At 35.8% G+C, this 17,604-nt stretch overlaps 1 protein-coding gene across 1 annotated transcript; it reads right to left on the reverse strand.

Annotated features, from left to right (window-relative positions):
- Positions 1 to 4,165: 4,165 nt before the first annotated feature.
- On the reverse strand, positions 4,166 to 7,321 carry LOC113300551 (amino acid permease 8-like). The gene is made up of 7 exons (XM_026549757.1): positions 7,000 to 7,321; positions 6,186 to 6,419; positions 5,975 to 6,068; positions 5,480 to 5,700; positions 5,241 to 5,380; positions 4,916 to 5,134; positions 4,166 to 4,762 (listed from the first exon to the last, which is right to left on the reverse strand). The coding sequence occupies exons 1-7, from the start codon at positions 7,136 to 7,138 to the stop codon at positions 4,334 to 4,336; spliced, it is 1,476 nt and encodes a 491-aa protein (XP_026405542.1). The 5' UTR covers positions 7,139 to 7,321; the 3' UTR covers positions 4,166 to 4,333.
- Positions 7,322 to 17,604: the final 10,283 nt, after the last annotated feature.

The raw sequence follows: 17,604 nt of genomic DNA on the forward strand, positions 1-17,604 counted from the left end.
CAGAAACAAAGTTTGGTAAAGCTCTGATTTCTTCTTTTCTGGCTCTCCTTAGGTTCCCAAACTCTCGACACCTCTTCTATATGACCCAAGACATCTATTTATATCAAAAATACCGATTAAATCTCTCCCAAATCTTCCAAAATCTCTTTCCTTCTCTTCACGGCCAAGTTGCGGCAATTTCTTGTTTTAGAATTTCTACGCGTTTCTAAGCTTTCCTTTTTATTCTAAACTCTTCCTTAGATAGATACAAATCTTTGGGAAGGTTTACAGCACTTTAATCTCTCTAAAATTCTCTAAAACAGGTCACACACGTGACTTTCCATATTTTCTGTTGTGAGAAAAATCCGTCGATTGAGCCCAGTCTAATCGATTTAAACACGCATATCAGATTCCTAGACCCATAAGGAGTCTATCCTATGAAAATCAGAGGTTTAATCGACCTCAAACTCCTCCAAATCACGATTTCCAAAACTGTTCTTCACTGCACCTATTTTTCCCGCCAAAACCTGGTTTTTGAAATGTTGAAGATGGTTGCCCCTTATCCAGAGTAGGGGTGCGATTAGCAACTGCCTGGAAATGGGATGCCCTTTAGTAATTAGGTTACCCCTTATCCAAAGTGAGAGTCCGAATAGCAAATGTCCTCCGGGTGCTTTCCGACAACTTTTCTAGCCAATTTTTTCCAAAAATGGTTATTGGCTAAAAATACCTACAAATAAATAAAACACCATAATAAGTACAAAAATGAGCCCTAACAATATATAGAATCGAGACAAATCGGAAAAAAAAATGTGTCTATCAAAGAATAAACGGATAGAAAGAAGCGGTTATAAGGACGTGTCAGATAATGAGTGGTCAAGAAGACACGCGTAAATTAGGAAAGCTCAGATTCCGGAAGGGTGTCGGTAAAGCAGAATATGAAAAATTGAACATGTGCGATATTTTAGGATGGAGATTTCTCATATCGCTCATTCTATAAAGAGAACGAAACGAGAAGAGGCAAAATGTAGGAGTGGAATATCGCACACTCATTATGTATGCGAATCAAAGATCATCTAACACAAGCGAAGATCATCGCACGTAACAAAATTGAGATGACGTATTTGGTGATGTCAGCAAAGTCACGAGTAAAGTGTGATGATTTGTGCGAAGTTGAGTGAATGTATAAATGTGGTTTTAGGATTTTCTGCAAGTACACATGATTCTTGGAGAGCCATGGAGAAGCGACAATAGTTCAGTCTCAGAAAATCTAGCACAATTCAGAAACAATTTAATGGCATTTAGCTCCTTTGGTTCCCCCTCAAAGTTTTTGAGTTTGATTGATTTCAGGTGAGGTGGCGAACATTAATTTAGGTTCAAGTGACAAATAATCATCGTTGTTTTCGTCACTTATCTGCTCTACAACAATTAGATCAAAAGTTCAGCAAATTACGATGCATAATTTGGTTGGAGGGAAAGGAAGAATATAAAATGCACATTTGGTTGCAGGGAAAGAAAGATTATGATCATATTGTTGGTGTCCAAAATTTTGCGTTTCTTTTTGTTTTTCAACACCATGATTCTAAATGATCTTTCTCCGGAGTAATTAATTAATTGAGAGTCATGTATAAAAGAAGATGACCACTAAATCTTCCACTGAAACTACATCGATAGCATGTTTGAAAATAAGAAGCAAACAAAAGCAAGGGGGGTCTAGGGTAGAGTCAGTAGAACAAACTTCAAATCAACAACTTGGATTTGTAGTTGGACTTTAAATCTTAAGTATCCGGACAATCATGACCCTCTTTGACTAGTACTAAGTTGTCAAAGAAAAAAAAAATAGTTGCAGGTGAAGCCTTTTTTTTACCGACCAGCAATATCAAAAATTGTTAGGTTTTGAAAGTGTTTTCTTAATGAATAAAAAAATTACCAAACTCTAGCTAAAGTATCCCGAAAATATTTGTTATGCTAGTTATAAAGCCACGCGTTAACAAGTGACTCGCCGGATAAAGGCACCGAGGCTTTCTCGGTACGAAGGATCCGGAGCCTGGAAAGTTTGGCAAAAGGCTCGACAGCTCGAAGTCCAACTGTGGTATTCAACCAACTGAGGTGTAAAGCGACATGACCCCGCCATGGTATTCGAGAGCAACGTCGCCCGAGCCTAGTATGAATTTTTAGAAGTTTTCTAAACTAGGAAAATCTCGAAAAGATCTCAGCTTATAAATAGAAGAACGTGAAATCGTACAGGGAAAGATTAACGTTTGATAGTATTTCGTCCAAGAAAGAAAAACTAGAGAAGCAGCAACAATGTCCAGCGTTCCAGAAGACATGTACCTTGAAATTTTTTCAAGGTTACCAGTGGAATCATTACTGTTTGTACCCAAAATTACTTTTGGGCATGAAACACGATTGAATCGATGATTTGACGTGTAGTTAGGGTTAGGAAACGAATCGAAGAACAATAAAAGAGACACCGATTTAACGTGGTTCGGCAAGATGTGCCTACGTCCACGGATAAATCCCCTTGGGGAGTGATGTTTTATTGATATTAGAATTACAATGGAATTTTTCTGTATTAGCTAGCCTAGCACCTTCTCCCTGGAATATTATGGAACTAGGGTTTCAGGAATAGGCCCGTAAAAACGGGCTGCCGGAAATGGGTCAGCAATCTGATCAAATTTTTTCAGTCTGCCAGGCTTGGGCCGACATATGTTTTCCGTTAATAGTGATGTAGTTAGCCCGTATTGGTACCCAAATATTATGGTACAAGTAAGTGTGTGTGCAAGAATTGGTATAACCTGATTACTTCCTCTAACTTTATTAAAACCCATATTACTATCTAGAAAAACAACCCTATTCTCATACTTGAAGATTATACGTTGAGTGAGCTTTACTCCGTAGGTTGTGATTCGTCAGCATATTTATCAGACTCAGAGTATGACGAGCATGACGGATTCGACATTACTGAGATGCCAGTTAAACCAGATGAAACTTTCTTCCGATTGTTGGGTTCCTGTAATGGTCTGGTTTCTTTGTTGTTGTCTGACTGTAGTTGCAAACAGCGAACTCTATCGGACGCTGTTTGGTTTTGGAACCCAGCCACAAGAGAATATAAAGTAATACCCGAACCACCATATCCATTTGAGTACTTAAACAATATTTGCCTACATGCTTTTGGTTATGATTGCAGGACGGATGATTACAAGTTGGTGTTGGTGACAGGTGCTTGGACTCATGATTGGATAACCTATGATAGGACCCCAATCCAAGTCTACTCGCTAGCATCAAATTCATGGAAAATCGGGCAAAATCTACCTTATGAGTTTTTTCATGATGAAATATCAGGAGTGCTTGTTAACGGAGACCTTCACTGGTTGGCGATAGCTCAAGGCAATTCGGTCTTACTATCTTTGGATATCAGTGACGAGAGTTTCAAAGAAATGCAATTACCAGAAGGATAAAGATCTGATGTCTCTGGGAGTGTTGGATGGTTGCCTTTCCGTAGTTTTCTTCCCACGGGTTAGTAGTGTGAAGAGTCATTTTGAAGTATGGGTGATGCTGGATTATGGAGTTTTGGAATCTTGGACTAAACGTTATACCATTGCCTATAGCTATAATAGTTTTTTCAGTGACCAGAATGATTCTAGTCTTGAGTGGTCATTTAAAAATGCGAAATTCTACTCTTGAGTGGCAACATTCTAGTTTTATATGACCCAAAACGTGGCAGTGTCAGAGAGGTAAAATTCTATGATATTCCGCTCTTGAAAGCCGAGAGTTATTTTGAAATCTTAGTTTCTCTGAACTCTGGTACTTAATTATGTGCGGCTGAAGAAGAAGAAGGAGCTTTAAAAAACAAACAGATGTTTATTATATCTAGTTCTTGTCATTGATATATCAATGCAGTTTTTATGATGAATTTCAGTCTGCAACCTGATAGTTTGGTTTGACCATGTTGGTGTAAGTGTCATGACTGAGCTATAAATTTCAGTCTTAGTGACACCCTGAAATTAAGCTTTGTAGAATTTATTGAATTTGGATTTCAATTACGGGTTTTTGCTGCAGCTGTCGTCTTGGCACTTGCTGTGATTCAAAGTGTCAGGGCTGATATTAAGAGTAAAATTTTGATTAAAAAGTTCCAACATTTATTATTTAGGGAATTCAGATAACTAATGAGAGAATGACTGCAGGAATTTAATCAGGTTTATTGAGTGCTAAATTTTTAAGCTGTTGAATTTTTCCATTCTTCTGACCGGTGTAGATTTTCTTCTTACAACGAATCTACAAACACTGATTAAGTAATAATTAAATAAACACAAATCTACCAGTATCACTTGACAGAATCTTTCTCCCTCTAAGATCAACTTTTGGCCTTCAAAGGATTACTGGCAATAGACTTGGAAATCCCACGAACGGCACCACAAGCAGCAGCAATAGAGCAGATCAAGCAAAATCCACTCAGAGATTGAAGTAGAATCCATTTGAGACTGTATTTTTTGATCTCCTTTCTGGAAATATACATGGCTATTGGGAAATATATAGTCAAAGGCCAATAACCAGTAGCTCCGAGGAAAGCAAGTATGTCGTTGAAGTAAGGTACTACCATGGCTAAGAGTGTAACCACTATCACATAACAACTTCTCCAGACTATCTTAAACATGTTGATGTGGCATTTCTTGTTCTTAAACCCCGGTATGCTTACTGAGTAATCATGATTTACGAACTTCAAATTTTCCCATTTCTTTGAGCTCCACGACTCGATTGTTGCGTACAATGGTTGGTTAAATACCTGTAAAATATAGGTAGATGAAAATTAGTAGATCTCAAAACAGCATAGTTGTTAAATAAGCTGACTTGAGGATCCAACATCTGGGTGTCCGAGAGTAGGGAATTCATATTCCAAAATTCCACTACAATGCAGTAACATAGAGTAAAGTTGTACCTGATATGCACCAACGAGGTGAACCACAATGCAGACGTTAGCAAGGACGACTAACCACATAGGGTCATAAACCCCAGAGATCATGTTCCCAGGAGCATCATTCCCATATGCAGCATATCCAAGGCACCCACACAAGGAATAGAACACAGTTGTTACCGTTACACTTATCAAGTTTGCAATCTTCATCTTTTTGTTCTCTGCTGGACCCTTCATTGTATCCTGATCCATTGCGCAGGAAAAAACATTCATTAGAAACAAATATGGTCAATTTTGTGACTCGTTTTATTCTTTTGCGTTGAAAATCTCAAATACTGTTAATTCTTACTTGAATTTCAATCAGGACGAGTGAAAATGAGAATGCAAGTTCAAGATCACCAATTGCACTGAAGGTACTCCAGACTTTATCTGCTGCTGAAAATCCTGGGCCAATTTCAACTCCGGTCAAAGTTGACTTCCCCGTATTTCCTACAGCCCACATTTACTCATTCAGGTAACAAACCCGAAGAAATTTAATAGTAACAGATCATTGTGAAAGCGGATACCACAAGCTATAGATGGACATACCCTTGGCAATTTTGTTAATGGAGAGCAACACACCAATGCTGGAATAGGTGAAAGACATTAAGGTAGCAATGGTTGAGAGTAGTGTAAGCTCATTTATGTTTGGGATCTGAGAGAGAATAAGTTCACAAATTCCAAATCCGATCATGAACGGAATATTAGAAATGGTGCAGGGAGTGTTTCTGGGTCCTCTTTTATTGAAACAAGAAGCTTTGAATATTGCCCTGTTTTAAGAGGAAAAATACATGTCAGAAACAGCATAGAATTCTTTGTGACATTGGAGAGATGGGCTGCAAATCAACCTTCCCCATAAGGAAATTACAGGAAAACAATTTTTGACAGTCCTAAATGACCAAGGATGCTGGACAAGTAAGCCTATCACCCAAGAGTCAAGATATTATAGGTTCCTTATGGGCAAGAAAACTGCAAATCGTCCAGCCTTCTCGCATAATTCAAAAAAAAAAAGTTATTCAGATGAACTTAAATTCATTAGCTTACACCATACTACCAACTCCTGCAATAGTGTAGGCAACCGAATAACCAAAGAGGTTCACATACTGGATAATCCCACAAGCAATTTTCATTCTTTGACCTATCAATTACAAAACCCATGGTTAATTCTATGTATTTGCATATACTCAAGAAAAAAGTAAAAAGAGTCTATCACCATTTGGTGCAAGAAATGAAAAATTAATGAAATCCTGCATACCTAAGAAAGTTCCTACAGCTTCAGAGTAATTATAATTTCTCTTTCCGGATCCAGGATCAGGATATCTGTAACAATCAGCTAGGAGACTGGACGTGTAGAACGTTATGTACGCAAAGATGGCTAGCGCAATAGGTCCAAAAACCCATCCTAGTTGGGCAATACACCATGGTAGTGATAGAACACCTGCACCAATAACCACAGTGATAATATGTGCACTGGCTGTTAAAGTAGACCCTGCACAAATATAAACACAAAGAATTTAAGCATCGACAATCGAATAATACAATATTTGCATCAAAATAATGCCTCCACAAATTTGTTCTCCTTCCTTCTCATATGCACTCCCAAAAAGAAACTCAAGTATGAATGCATCCTCGTTATGGGCCTGTGTTTGGGCTTGAGGCATGTTGGTTTTATTCCTTGAAATTGAAGGTGGTTGAATTGGACTGTCAATTCAATGACTCAAACAACAATCTTGGAAGAAACATATTATCCAACACTTGTTGTACAATCTCTGGTATTATTAAATGTTTTAGTTTTCAACCTTTTTTTTTTTTTACTCTATTCATCCAAAACAGAAATTTGTAAAAGGGTCTACAGTGTCTCTGAATTCTCTGCAGTCTCTGGTTTCATCAATAAGAAAAATTAAAGCTTTAGAGATATGCATGCATGTCTTTAATTTTGACCAGAAAGATTGCCATATGAGTAATTGTCACTAATTCTAAAATGGGGTTCTTCAAATCATTCAATTCCGATCTAAAAAACATGAAACCAAGAAGAAATTATAAAATGGGGTTTGTGTTTAAGAATGTACCAGTTCTTCTTGGTTTTCCATCATCAGCCAAATCTTCAATTCCAGTGCCATCGCCAATTGATCTTTTCGGTTCAAGATTTTGTTGTTGTACTCTTAAAGCAACCACATCATTACCATTGTTTGCTGTTGTTATCGTCATTTGATCATCAACTCACAAATCAATGATCAGTAAAAATTACCCAAAGAGAGAAAAGACTGAGTACCCTGGATTTTGGGTACTACCGCTAGGTTTTTGGATAGTTGTAAGAAAGGACTGAGTACAGATGAATGCTGAAATGCTGTTGTATATATAGGATTATAGGGTTCAATGGAGTTAATAGGGAAGGTGGAATATTTCAGCAGCATTTATTAAGGGGAATTATTTTTCCTAAAGATAATAAGGAAATGAAAATCTTTTATTACTAACAGAGGGTTTCAATTTGCTTTGGAGTGAACCAATCCAATGGTCCAGGATATTTTGTCTCATATGGGTTTTGTTGCCCCCGTAAAGATATTGATACCCCTTTTAGTAATTTTGTTTTTCCCCGACTTGCTTGTCATTTTATCATAGTTCAAAATAATAGACAGGTTTGTGTGTAAGTAGTACCACCTTCTTGGAATAGGTTTACTTTTAGGTCCAAATGTTACTAGAAATGGTGTAGTTCACATGGGTACTACTACTTTTGTAATGCTACTTTGGTGTTGAGAGTGAGACCGATGATAGGGTGTCACCCACTTCCAAGAAGTTTCTGCGTAAACCTCTGTTTTTATTATCATCTCAAACCTGAAATGGTATTTTACTATGGCACTTACTTTCTCTATGTACGCTGCAGAAACAGCAAAACTGAACCCTAAAGAGAAATGGAATTATGTGTCCTAACGCATTAAAACCCATAGTAAATAAAGCTATCTCATTGTGCCTAAACATTACCGGCCAACAATTACACCTCCCATTGAGTAATTGGGCAACGAAATTAATTTGCTAATCTATAGTAGTATTAGTACAACTGGACAGCTCCCACCCCCCAACCAATACTGTTCACGTGGAGAGAAGTTTTGCAATTCCATCAACATCACATTCTTGTTTGAAGGTAAAAATCTTTTACCGTGCAAACAGGGTTAATACAAAATCTTAATTCCCGATTTTTCAGGAATGTTTTGTTGAAGTTGAGGAAGATGGAACGGAAGCTCTTGCATCCACTGCTGGTTTGGAGGATGAGGACGAGGAGTGTGACTATTCACCTCCTCGTCCTCGTGTTGATTTGGTGGGCGGATCATCCTTTCATGCTCATTATAAGAGAGCACAGTATTTTAATGGCAACTGCAAGATGAAACTTAGCTTATATAAAGATAATTCTTTTTATTGATATTTAGAGAATCTTTCAAAACTAAACACAAGTTCTAATCTTGTTCATATGATCAACCACAACTTTGGTGATCATATATATATAGAACTATGAATTCCTTTTCCTAGTCCTATTACCTTATTACATGTCTTTTCTTTTTTTAGAACCAGATGACTTCTAATTCCCTTAGGATTACATCAATTTCCTAATCTTGTCCTAACCAGCTTGTTAGTGACTTCTATGTTGAAGTTAATCCAACAGTATTGTGGTGTTTTTTACGAGGCGTGTCCTTAATCAAGTTAAATTCGTGTGATGGTAACATTTGGATTATGTCTCTATAGCTCTCCTTTTAGTTTCTTTAAGTACAATTTATCGTTGTTTTCCGCTTCTTTTATCGATTGAAATTTTAGTTTGAATAAATTCTTCAAAAATAGTACTTACTTAATAGGCGATGGGTTCGTGTAATTTGTTTTCTCATGAGGAGATGAAGGATGCTGAAACTTCAATCCCAAAAATAAAAGGCACCCAGAATAGGATGTTATATTCTGAATACGAATTTTTTTCTGAAGTTAATAAACAAATATATAAATTACAATCAGATGGTAGAATTCTTAAAGCGACATAAGAAATCGATAATCTAATAAAATTATATTATATTTCTTTTTGATCGGTAACAGAGCTACATAAAAGATCAATAAGTTAATAAGAACTCTAGTTACTGGTATCATCACCCAATAACTTTACCACTGTACTATATTGACATCGGCATAAAAATTGCATAAAATTACATCATAACAACCTTGTACTCGTCGATTGCAGGATGGTAGCCAAATCCAAGCAAACTGCAACGGTTTTTCCAGTAATTTCCTCCTGGGAAGAGTAACGTGTTGAAGGATGACAAGGTTATCTTTTCAACTGCGAAACCAGTTTTGCCGAACTGATTGCTAAACTGGTTGCCTATAATATTTTTTACTTTCAAGGAAAATAAAATTAATAATTAAAGAAGGTGCAAAGTAAAATGGGTCGGACAGAAGGGCTTGGCCTTCAAAATCGCCATCGAAAATTTCTGATTGGAACATCCAAGTACTTGCTCTAGCAAAGATTTAACTTACTAGTATTGTTTATTTACTAAGATGCCTCAGTGTCTAAAATTAGAGTTTACGTATCTTGGGAATTAAATCTTGTTGGAAATATATTCTTTAAAACAAAATTTTATTTTTATTTATTATTTTCTATTAAAGTTATTTTTCATGATCTTAATGATACTCATAAAAGAAATTTATTTTTATCATAAATTCTTTGATTGTTTCATGTTACAAGAATAATGGTTTATATTCAACCATATTGATGTTTTCATTAAAAAAAAATATTATTAAGACCCCTTGAATATAAATCATATTTTTTGTCTAACAATAGTTGAAGAGAGTTTTTTCTTTAATCTTTTTTGTAGTTGTTAAAGAAAAATCAGAATTTTTGAGAGAAATAAATCTAGTGTATGATTATCACTTGTTTTCTACAAATTTGATTTTGAGCAAGAATAGAAGTGTACAAGTATCACATACTCTGATAGTGCAAGAGTGATTGTGAACGAGATTACTCGGCTGTTTTATTCCGGGGACATGGAAGAATTGTTTGCACAATTTTGGGCAGAGCCACGAAAATTCTTAGAGATAACGACCTGGTCGTGGCTCATCCGTAATATTATTTGTTTGATTTTTCTTTGTGATTGTTTTGTAAGCGGATTACGACAATTGTTTAAGACGATATCTTTTGCCATAGAGATTAAACGAGAAAATATTGCTGAAACACGATAAGTATCATCGTTTATTTTATTTTACTGGATCGTTATGGTATATTATTCTCATGATGCTTGAAATTTTATATTATTTATATCTAAAATTGAATTTTTGATGTTTAATCGTATTAGACACGGATTGCAACATATTATAGAGTTTTATGCACATATCCTTAACGAAAATGAATTGGATCTAGAAATTTATACTGTATATATTAGACATCATGAGGATCTTCCATATAAAATTTCAGAATTTTTGGAGTTCGAAAAGTATTTTAAAATAATTTAGAAAACTGCATAACGTTTCTGATGAGTAGAAACATTACTACTGATTGAATTTGTATTCTTTATTTTTATCTATATATTTTGAATTCGTGTGTAACATGAAGTTTGTAGATCATGAACTTATCTTCAAAACTCATTTTGGAAATTTCTATTTAGATTTTTTGTTTGAGAGATGTCGTGATTTTAAAATTGTTGTGCATGTATGTCCAAAGTATGAGTCGTGATACTTGAGTTTAGAGGTTAGAGTTGTAAGAACTTACAATAAAAATCATGTTTTGATTTTACTAATTTATTCTTGTTTTCATAATGAAAAGATAACATCACTAGTGGAAATAAAACTAGTGCACGCCATATGTTTGATAATATGCTTAGTAAAAAGTTATAATATATGACGTTATAACTAGAAAACTTTATTTCTGTTTGATACTTGGAGTACTGATTTTCATTTGATTTTTAAGTAATTATATAAGTGCATACCTTACTGATTTCCACTGAAAATAAAGATTGCGAGTAAATATTGGAGATTAATTGATGTATGGAGCAATGGTTTTGCTGATTTCTTTGTTGGTGTGGAAAGAGTGGACAATAATTTATGACCAATCGAGATTCAAAGAAAATGAGGTATAGTTATTGTGGTGATCAAATAATTGCATTCTAGATTGAAATAAATTGATTGTTCAATCTTAGAATGAATTGCATGGAAACTAGATATTGAGAATTATTTTTTATGACAATAAATGTGTGACTCGTACAAGTTTGGAACTTATGAGATAGAACTTGATACCAAACCAAAACCGAAAGAATAAGAAGCATAGTCAAAAAAAATATGAATATCAACTCTCACCAAGAAATGAACATAATTTTAATTATAAAGTTATTTGTTATGCTTACATTGAACCATGTGTTACGACACGGAATTGCAAGAATATCAAATGATACTAACAATGCTTTTCAAGCTAAGTTAATATGAAATGTGAATACAGTGAGAGGTTAGAATCTCTTGGTGTTTTACACCATATTTTTTTTGATAGGTTATGGTTCAAAAGTTGAACCGAATCATTTGAAAGAAAGTGGTGTTGAGTTATACTCACATCTCTAGGATTCTTGGTATTGGTATGGTCTCAAAAGTTTGCTTCAGGTAGAACTATCTTGTTAAAGATGTTCATACCACCAAAATGAGAAAGAATCAAGTTTCCTCCTATCTTGTTTTTAACAAGATTGAGGTTAAAAATTTTGTTGAACTTGATCATTGCACTACTACAATAGAAATGTTATCAATGGAATGTTTGAACCAAATATTGTATTATTTATATGATATGACTGAAGCTTTGGAGTACTTGAATATGTGATTTTATCTTGCTTCTATGAAATTTTTAAGTTAGTGATGAGTATGAGCATGTTGTGTTTTTCTCTAAAATTTCTAAGGATTTTTTAAATGACATGTATCAAATTTTACCCAACACACCAAAGCATGCAGACTCTCAATCTTGCTATTTTTTAAAAGCATCAGATGAAATAAAATGTTTGAGAATTTTATAAGATATTTTGCTATTTCACGTAGTCTAACTTGGTGACCAAAGATTGATATTTTCAATATTGAATCAGGGGATGTTGTCTTCACGAAAAATGTTTGTTTATTCGTCCTCTATATTGTGTCAAAAAGATTTTGAAATTGAATCATTAGTTTATTACCTATGATCTAGAACACATAGCGCATTAAATATGAATTTAGAAAAATTATTTGCGCTTAGAAAAATTATTTCTAATATTTGTATGAAAGGGGATATTTTCCAGTTTTTGAATTGGTATTAAACACCGAAATCCAACGTCTAACGAAGTCTATAAAAAATTTTGAATGAACGTGGGAAGAAATGTAATTTTCATATGTAATTTCTGAAGTTTAGATGTTTCGGTTTTGAGTTGAAATTTCATTTTGAGTCGAAAATAGTAGGGGTTATTTACCCTATGTATGTTTGAACGCTAAACTTTGATTAAAGAGCTAGCTAGAAATGGAGATCACAAAATCATTAAGAGTGGATGTGTAAGTAGTAAGACTAAAGAAAATTTTAGTCATCATAATTACTTTGTTTGAGATACTTAGCTCCTCATAATTTTAATCTTTGAAAAAGGTTTTAAGAACGAAATGTTTTAGTTTGGCAAATAGAGAAAGGGTTATTAATTTTGATACTTGCTTTCATGTCGCTAGATTTATATTTTTGATTGGTGATATTGTTTCTACGATGCGTGATTTGTTGTATATCATATGTAGAAAAATATATTGAATGAGATAAATGATGATTCTATGTAAACCAAGCATGAAAATAAAAACTTTGTAGTTCCCATAACAAATGAAATGCATATAAATTTGATAAGTCATTATTTATTTTGAAACAAGCTTTGAAGCAATTGAATTAAATGGTTTCAAAATTGACTGATGCGATAAACGCATAAGATTGTTTGTTATATATGCATAAGTGATTGGATGAATTTGTATTCCAACTCGTACGATGTTAATGAAACTGAGAACATGCTTAGTTTATTATTTGACATGAAAGACTTGGATGAAGATAGTGTAAATTTTTGAATTGAAATATTTTTTTGGATGTATTCCACTACATTGAAAAAGATTTATAAATAAAGACTATAGTTTTATAAACAAATTTTCACTCATTTGACTCTAGTATTATAATGTTTGTGATTGTGTATGATTGAACTAGAAAAAAAAAGAGTATGGTAGCATGGCATTGCTTTTTGCCACGTGATGGACTATATGTATGTTACTTTTTTAGTGGGGGTTACATATATGCATATTTACTAATAATCCATGTCTGGATAATTAGTAAAACATTGAGCAGATTATGAGGTGTCTGAAAAGAACCTTAAACCTAGAAATACACTATCTGGAAATGTTTACTGCAATCCTTTAAGGATATTATTGCAATTTTGATTGATATATTCTCTCAACTGAATCCTCCAAGGGATGGAGTGATTCGGTCCTCTACTAGATAGAGGCAGAACAGACATATTAATCCAACGCGATAGTACTGCGGCTATTGCAAGAGTTGGGAACCGTTAGTTACAACAGTAGAGTCGCCATACATGGTGATAAAAAGGCATTTTCGATGCTATGAGAATGGATTATATATGGTCTGAAATGAGTTGTCATTGATCCTTTGACGAAAGTATTAATAAGAAGGTGTGAATACATTTTATGGGATGATATTGATGCCCATCGAGAATTGATTCATTTGTGATGGATATCCGCCTAGAAATAGGTTCAAAGGGAACAACGATTCACAAATGATATGGACATAGTTGTTCGCTATGGACGCCCAACCTATAACTCAATATTCTAGAAATAGGTTCAAAAGGTAATCCCTACCTATGAATGGTGATCCCAAAATATAGGTTCAAATGGGAGTACGTTACGGATAATATATAGACAGGGAATCATGCTTTTGAGAATTCATCCCACGACATGATATCCTGAAGCGAGTTGAGGTTGAGTTTTTGTTTCTAAAACTCTTAATGATGTCTATATCTCTATTTAGAGTGGGGTACTTATATACAGGAGTACTCTTGATAGATTCACCTGTATGGATGTGAAAGTGTGGCCGCTTTCTTTGAGAATTTGGGAAGTTATCTAGATCATTTATTAAACCGGGATTCAAGCACAGGGACGTAATGTGCTGGCTTTATACTTTACACTAGTATAGTTGTGTGTGTTAAACAATCTTTTCATCTCCTAGAGTTCAAAGACTTATGTTCACTCTATGGTTAGATTTTGAGAGAGTCTAGCACTATGTAAAGGTTCAAAATCGAAACATACCTTTACTTATGCACATCACAATATATATCTTGCTCAATGTTTTAAAAATATAAGTGGGTGATTGTTGGAAATATATTCTTTAAAAAAAAATTATTTTCATGATCTTAATGATACTCATAAAAGAAATTCATTTTTGTCATAAATTCTTTGACCGTTTCATGTTACAAAAATAATGGTTTATATTAACCTGGCTTGATTGGGGTATACTGGTGGGCCCGGGAAAGCGTATAAAATTGAAGTGAAATGAAACGGGCCTACAGTAATACCGCAAGTGCACGGTTGTCAGTTGTAGCTCGTGCAAGTACGATTCGATCCACAAAGACTGGGGGTGTTTTGTAGTGTTTAGCTATTTTGGGTTCTAGTTGGCTATTGGGCTTTATGTATCAAAGGGTTGTGGTACCAATGGGTTATGAATACCCTTTGGAACTGTTGGGCTTGGAATACCCTTTGAGTAAATTGGGCTTAATGGTTTTTTTGTAATGATGAAGTGCTTGAGGCCTTGGGCCTTTGAATGATAATGAACTGTGAACTAGGCTTTGGCCTTAAACTTAGGCTTGGGTTCTTTTGATGTGAACTGGGCCTTAGGCCTTAACCTGGGCTTTTGGTATGATTTGGGCCTTAGCTGGAGCTAGGCTTTTTAGCTATGAACCTGGGCTTTTAGTCTTTGGTTCTAAGCTAGCTGTTTGGAGCAGCAGCAGACAAGGATGGACTGGAGAGGAAGCAGCAGCAGCAGTGGTGGCTTCAGCAGCAGCAGAAGCACTGCACAGCAGCAGCAAAAGCAGTAGCAAGTAGTAGCAGCTGGGGGAGAACAAGGCAGCAGAAGCAAAGGCAGATGCTCAGCAGGGAAAGGGAGAGCAGGAGCTGTGCAGGCAGACAAGGTAAAGCAGGCTCTAGGCATACAGGAAACAAAATCACACAGGGCCAAGGATGGCATTTACAATGACAATGAAGATGGTAGTGAAACAAACTAACAATGATCATGGGAAAGAAGCAAAAATCAGTGGCAATGAGGCACAAAGGCAGTTAGCCTAAGGCAAGGGAGCAGCAATGAAACAAATGGTAACAGTGGCAGTTAACAGGAAACAAAACCAAATAAACCAAGGCTGTTAGCCAAGGGCAGGGAGGAGAAGAAGTAACAAAACAGTTAAGTTGCAAGTGACTGTGAAAACAAAATGTGGGTTAAGCTAAGGCTTTGAATCCACCCTTGTGTCCTAGCCAAACAATGTGATCCTAGGTTGAGTTGAAAATCCTATGCATACATCTAGAATGGGAGGAAAACTAATTTGCTCACTAGTTTGCCCCTAGCATTGACTGTCTTTTGACAGAACAATCAATCACAGGCACTATGAGCATCAATCTCTTCCCATTGCTCAATCAACACACTGCACTAAGGCTCTAACCTAGCATTCCACTATCTAACAGTCCACTAAAGCTTCATCTGAGCCTCAGCAGTGAACTCAGAACATAATTAACACTACAATGGAACTAAACATGATCATTTAAACTACTAAACATTGAATGAAAATTGCAAAAGAAGAACCCTAAAAATTAACTGTGAAATCAGCAAAGAACAAACATTAAATTAACCCAATTAGGGGGTTTCTCGGCTAACCAAGAACAACCTTTAACATCCTACCTCACTTCCCTTTTATAGCTTACAACAAAATATAAAACCCTAATTCGAAACCCTAATTTTTTTGGGGAAAATCAAATTCTCTCACCAATTTCCTGAATTGAGCTCGACCCATGCTTTGGGTATGTCCCCTCTGCTCTTCTGAAGCTTTTCCTGCCCTCAATTTTGTCTTCTCCTCGCTGTTGGTGAAACCCTAGCTCGAGATTTCTTGTCAAACCCACACCTAGGGTTCAGAGATGTGAATTTGGAAAGAAGTCTAGGCTAGGGAGAGATGTCGTGGTGTTGTCGGGTGGTTGTGGTGGTGGTGTGGTTCGAGAAGAAGGTGTAGCTGGTGGAGGTGATGGAGTTGCAGAGCTCTGCAAATTTTGGGAAGAAGGGGAAGAAGAGCTCGAGAGAAGAATGGGTTAGGGGATGTTTGTTTTGGGGTATAAGGGTTCGGTTGCTAGGGTGTTGAGCGGGGATAGCGAACTTTGATGATCTGCGACAAGGAGCGATGGATGGGAAGATGGTAGGTGGATCCAACGGCGATACGGAGGTAAGCATGGAGCGACCGTCGGATGAAGGGATGTAGCAAAACGGACGACCCAAGATGGAGATGGGCGTTTCGATGTAAATCGGGGGCTTCGGAGTTTGATGTGCGATGATGGAGCGACCGTAGGATGCTGAAATGTTTCGATCTGACGGCTGAAATCCGAGACGGGCTTGGATAGTGGAAATGTGTTTGAGTAAGTGTTTTGGGCCTTGGGTATGCCAAGCCCATATCTTCTTTAAGGACAATTCTTCTTCTTCAAGCCCACTTCTAGCCTTTTGGTCTTGTGCACAACATTCTTCGCGGCTTCCTTGTGTAATTCCTCCCGGATTTTCACTACTTTTCTGCTCTTTTCCGCTCTGCTATTCATCCAAACTTTATTTATTACCTAAAAATGCAAAATTAAGTAAGAAAAATAATTATTCTTGAAAACAATGAAAATACAGAATATGAGATAAAATGTAGAATTACTGCACAAAAGATGAGTTAAATGCCAACAAAAAGGGATAAATATATACATTATTTGACACTCATCAAATACCCCCAAACCTGAATTTTACTTGTCCTCAAGTAAAACAAAACTAAGGAAATCCTACCTATACCACTGTCGCTGGTCTCTCGAATGCATTTAGCGTATGCACTAAGCCTTTTAAACCACTAAGTGTCCCTAGTGGACGAGTTGAAGTCTCGTGAAGGTTTGCTTAGAACGTACCTACAAAGTTCTAGGTCAAAATATAAGCTCAGATTCCATCAAATGTGACATGTGCAAGTCAGTTAACCTCACAACAAAATGGAGATGTCAATCTAGCTATCAAGGCACAATCCTAGCACTGATAACAAATAAAGACATGTGATAAGAGTGTAAAGTGTATCTACACATGTGTAAAGAAAGATCGGATGTTATGACTACTAATCACCAAGAGATAGTTTCTCAGGCTAAGAACCAAGGTCGAAATCTAGCTAGCTGTCCGGACTTTACGAGAATTGTGAATGAGTTGGAGGTATTTCACAATTACTCGCGTTGTACATCAATGGCATACACCCTTCCTTGCTTATTACAATGAAACAACAAAATGACTCTTTACATGACTCTTATTTACATTGACTACTCTCTTTTATTTTTGGAACAAGAGATGATGGAATTGATAAATACTTGATTTTTTGTATTTTTCTGATATATTTTTTTTCTGAATATATACATCGTTTTTT

Source organism: Papaver somniferum, chromosome 7 (genome assembly GCF_003573695.1).
Source record: "Papaver somniferum cultivar HN1 chromosome 7, ASM357369v1, whole genome shotgun sequence".
Classification (NCBI taxonomy): Eukaryota; Viridiplantae; Streptophyta; class Magnoliopsida; order Ranunculales; family Papaveraceae; genus Papaver; species Papaver somniferum.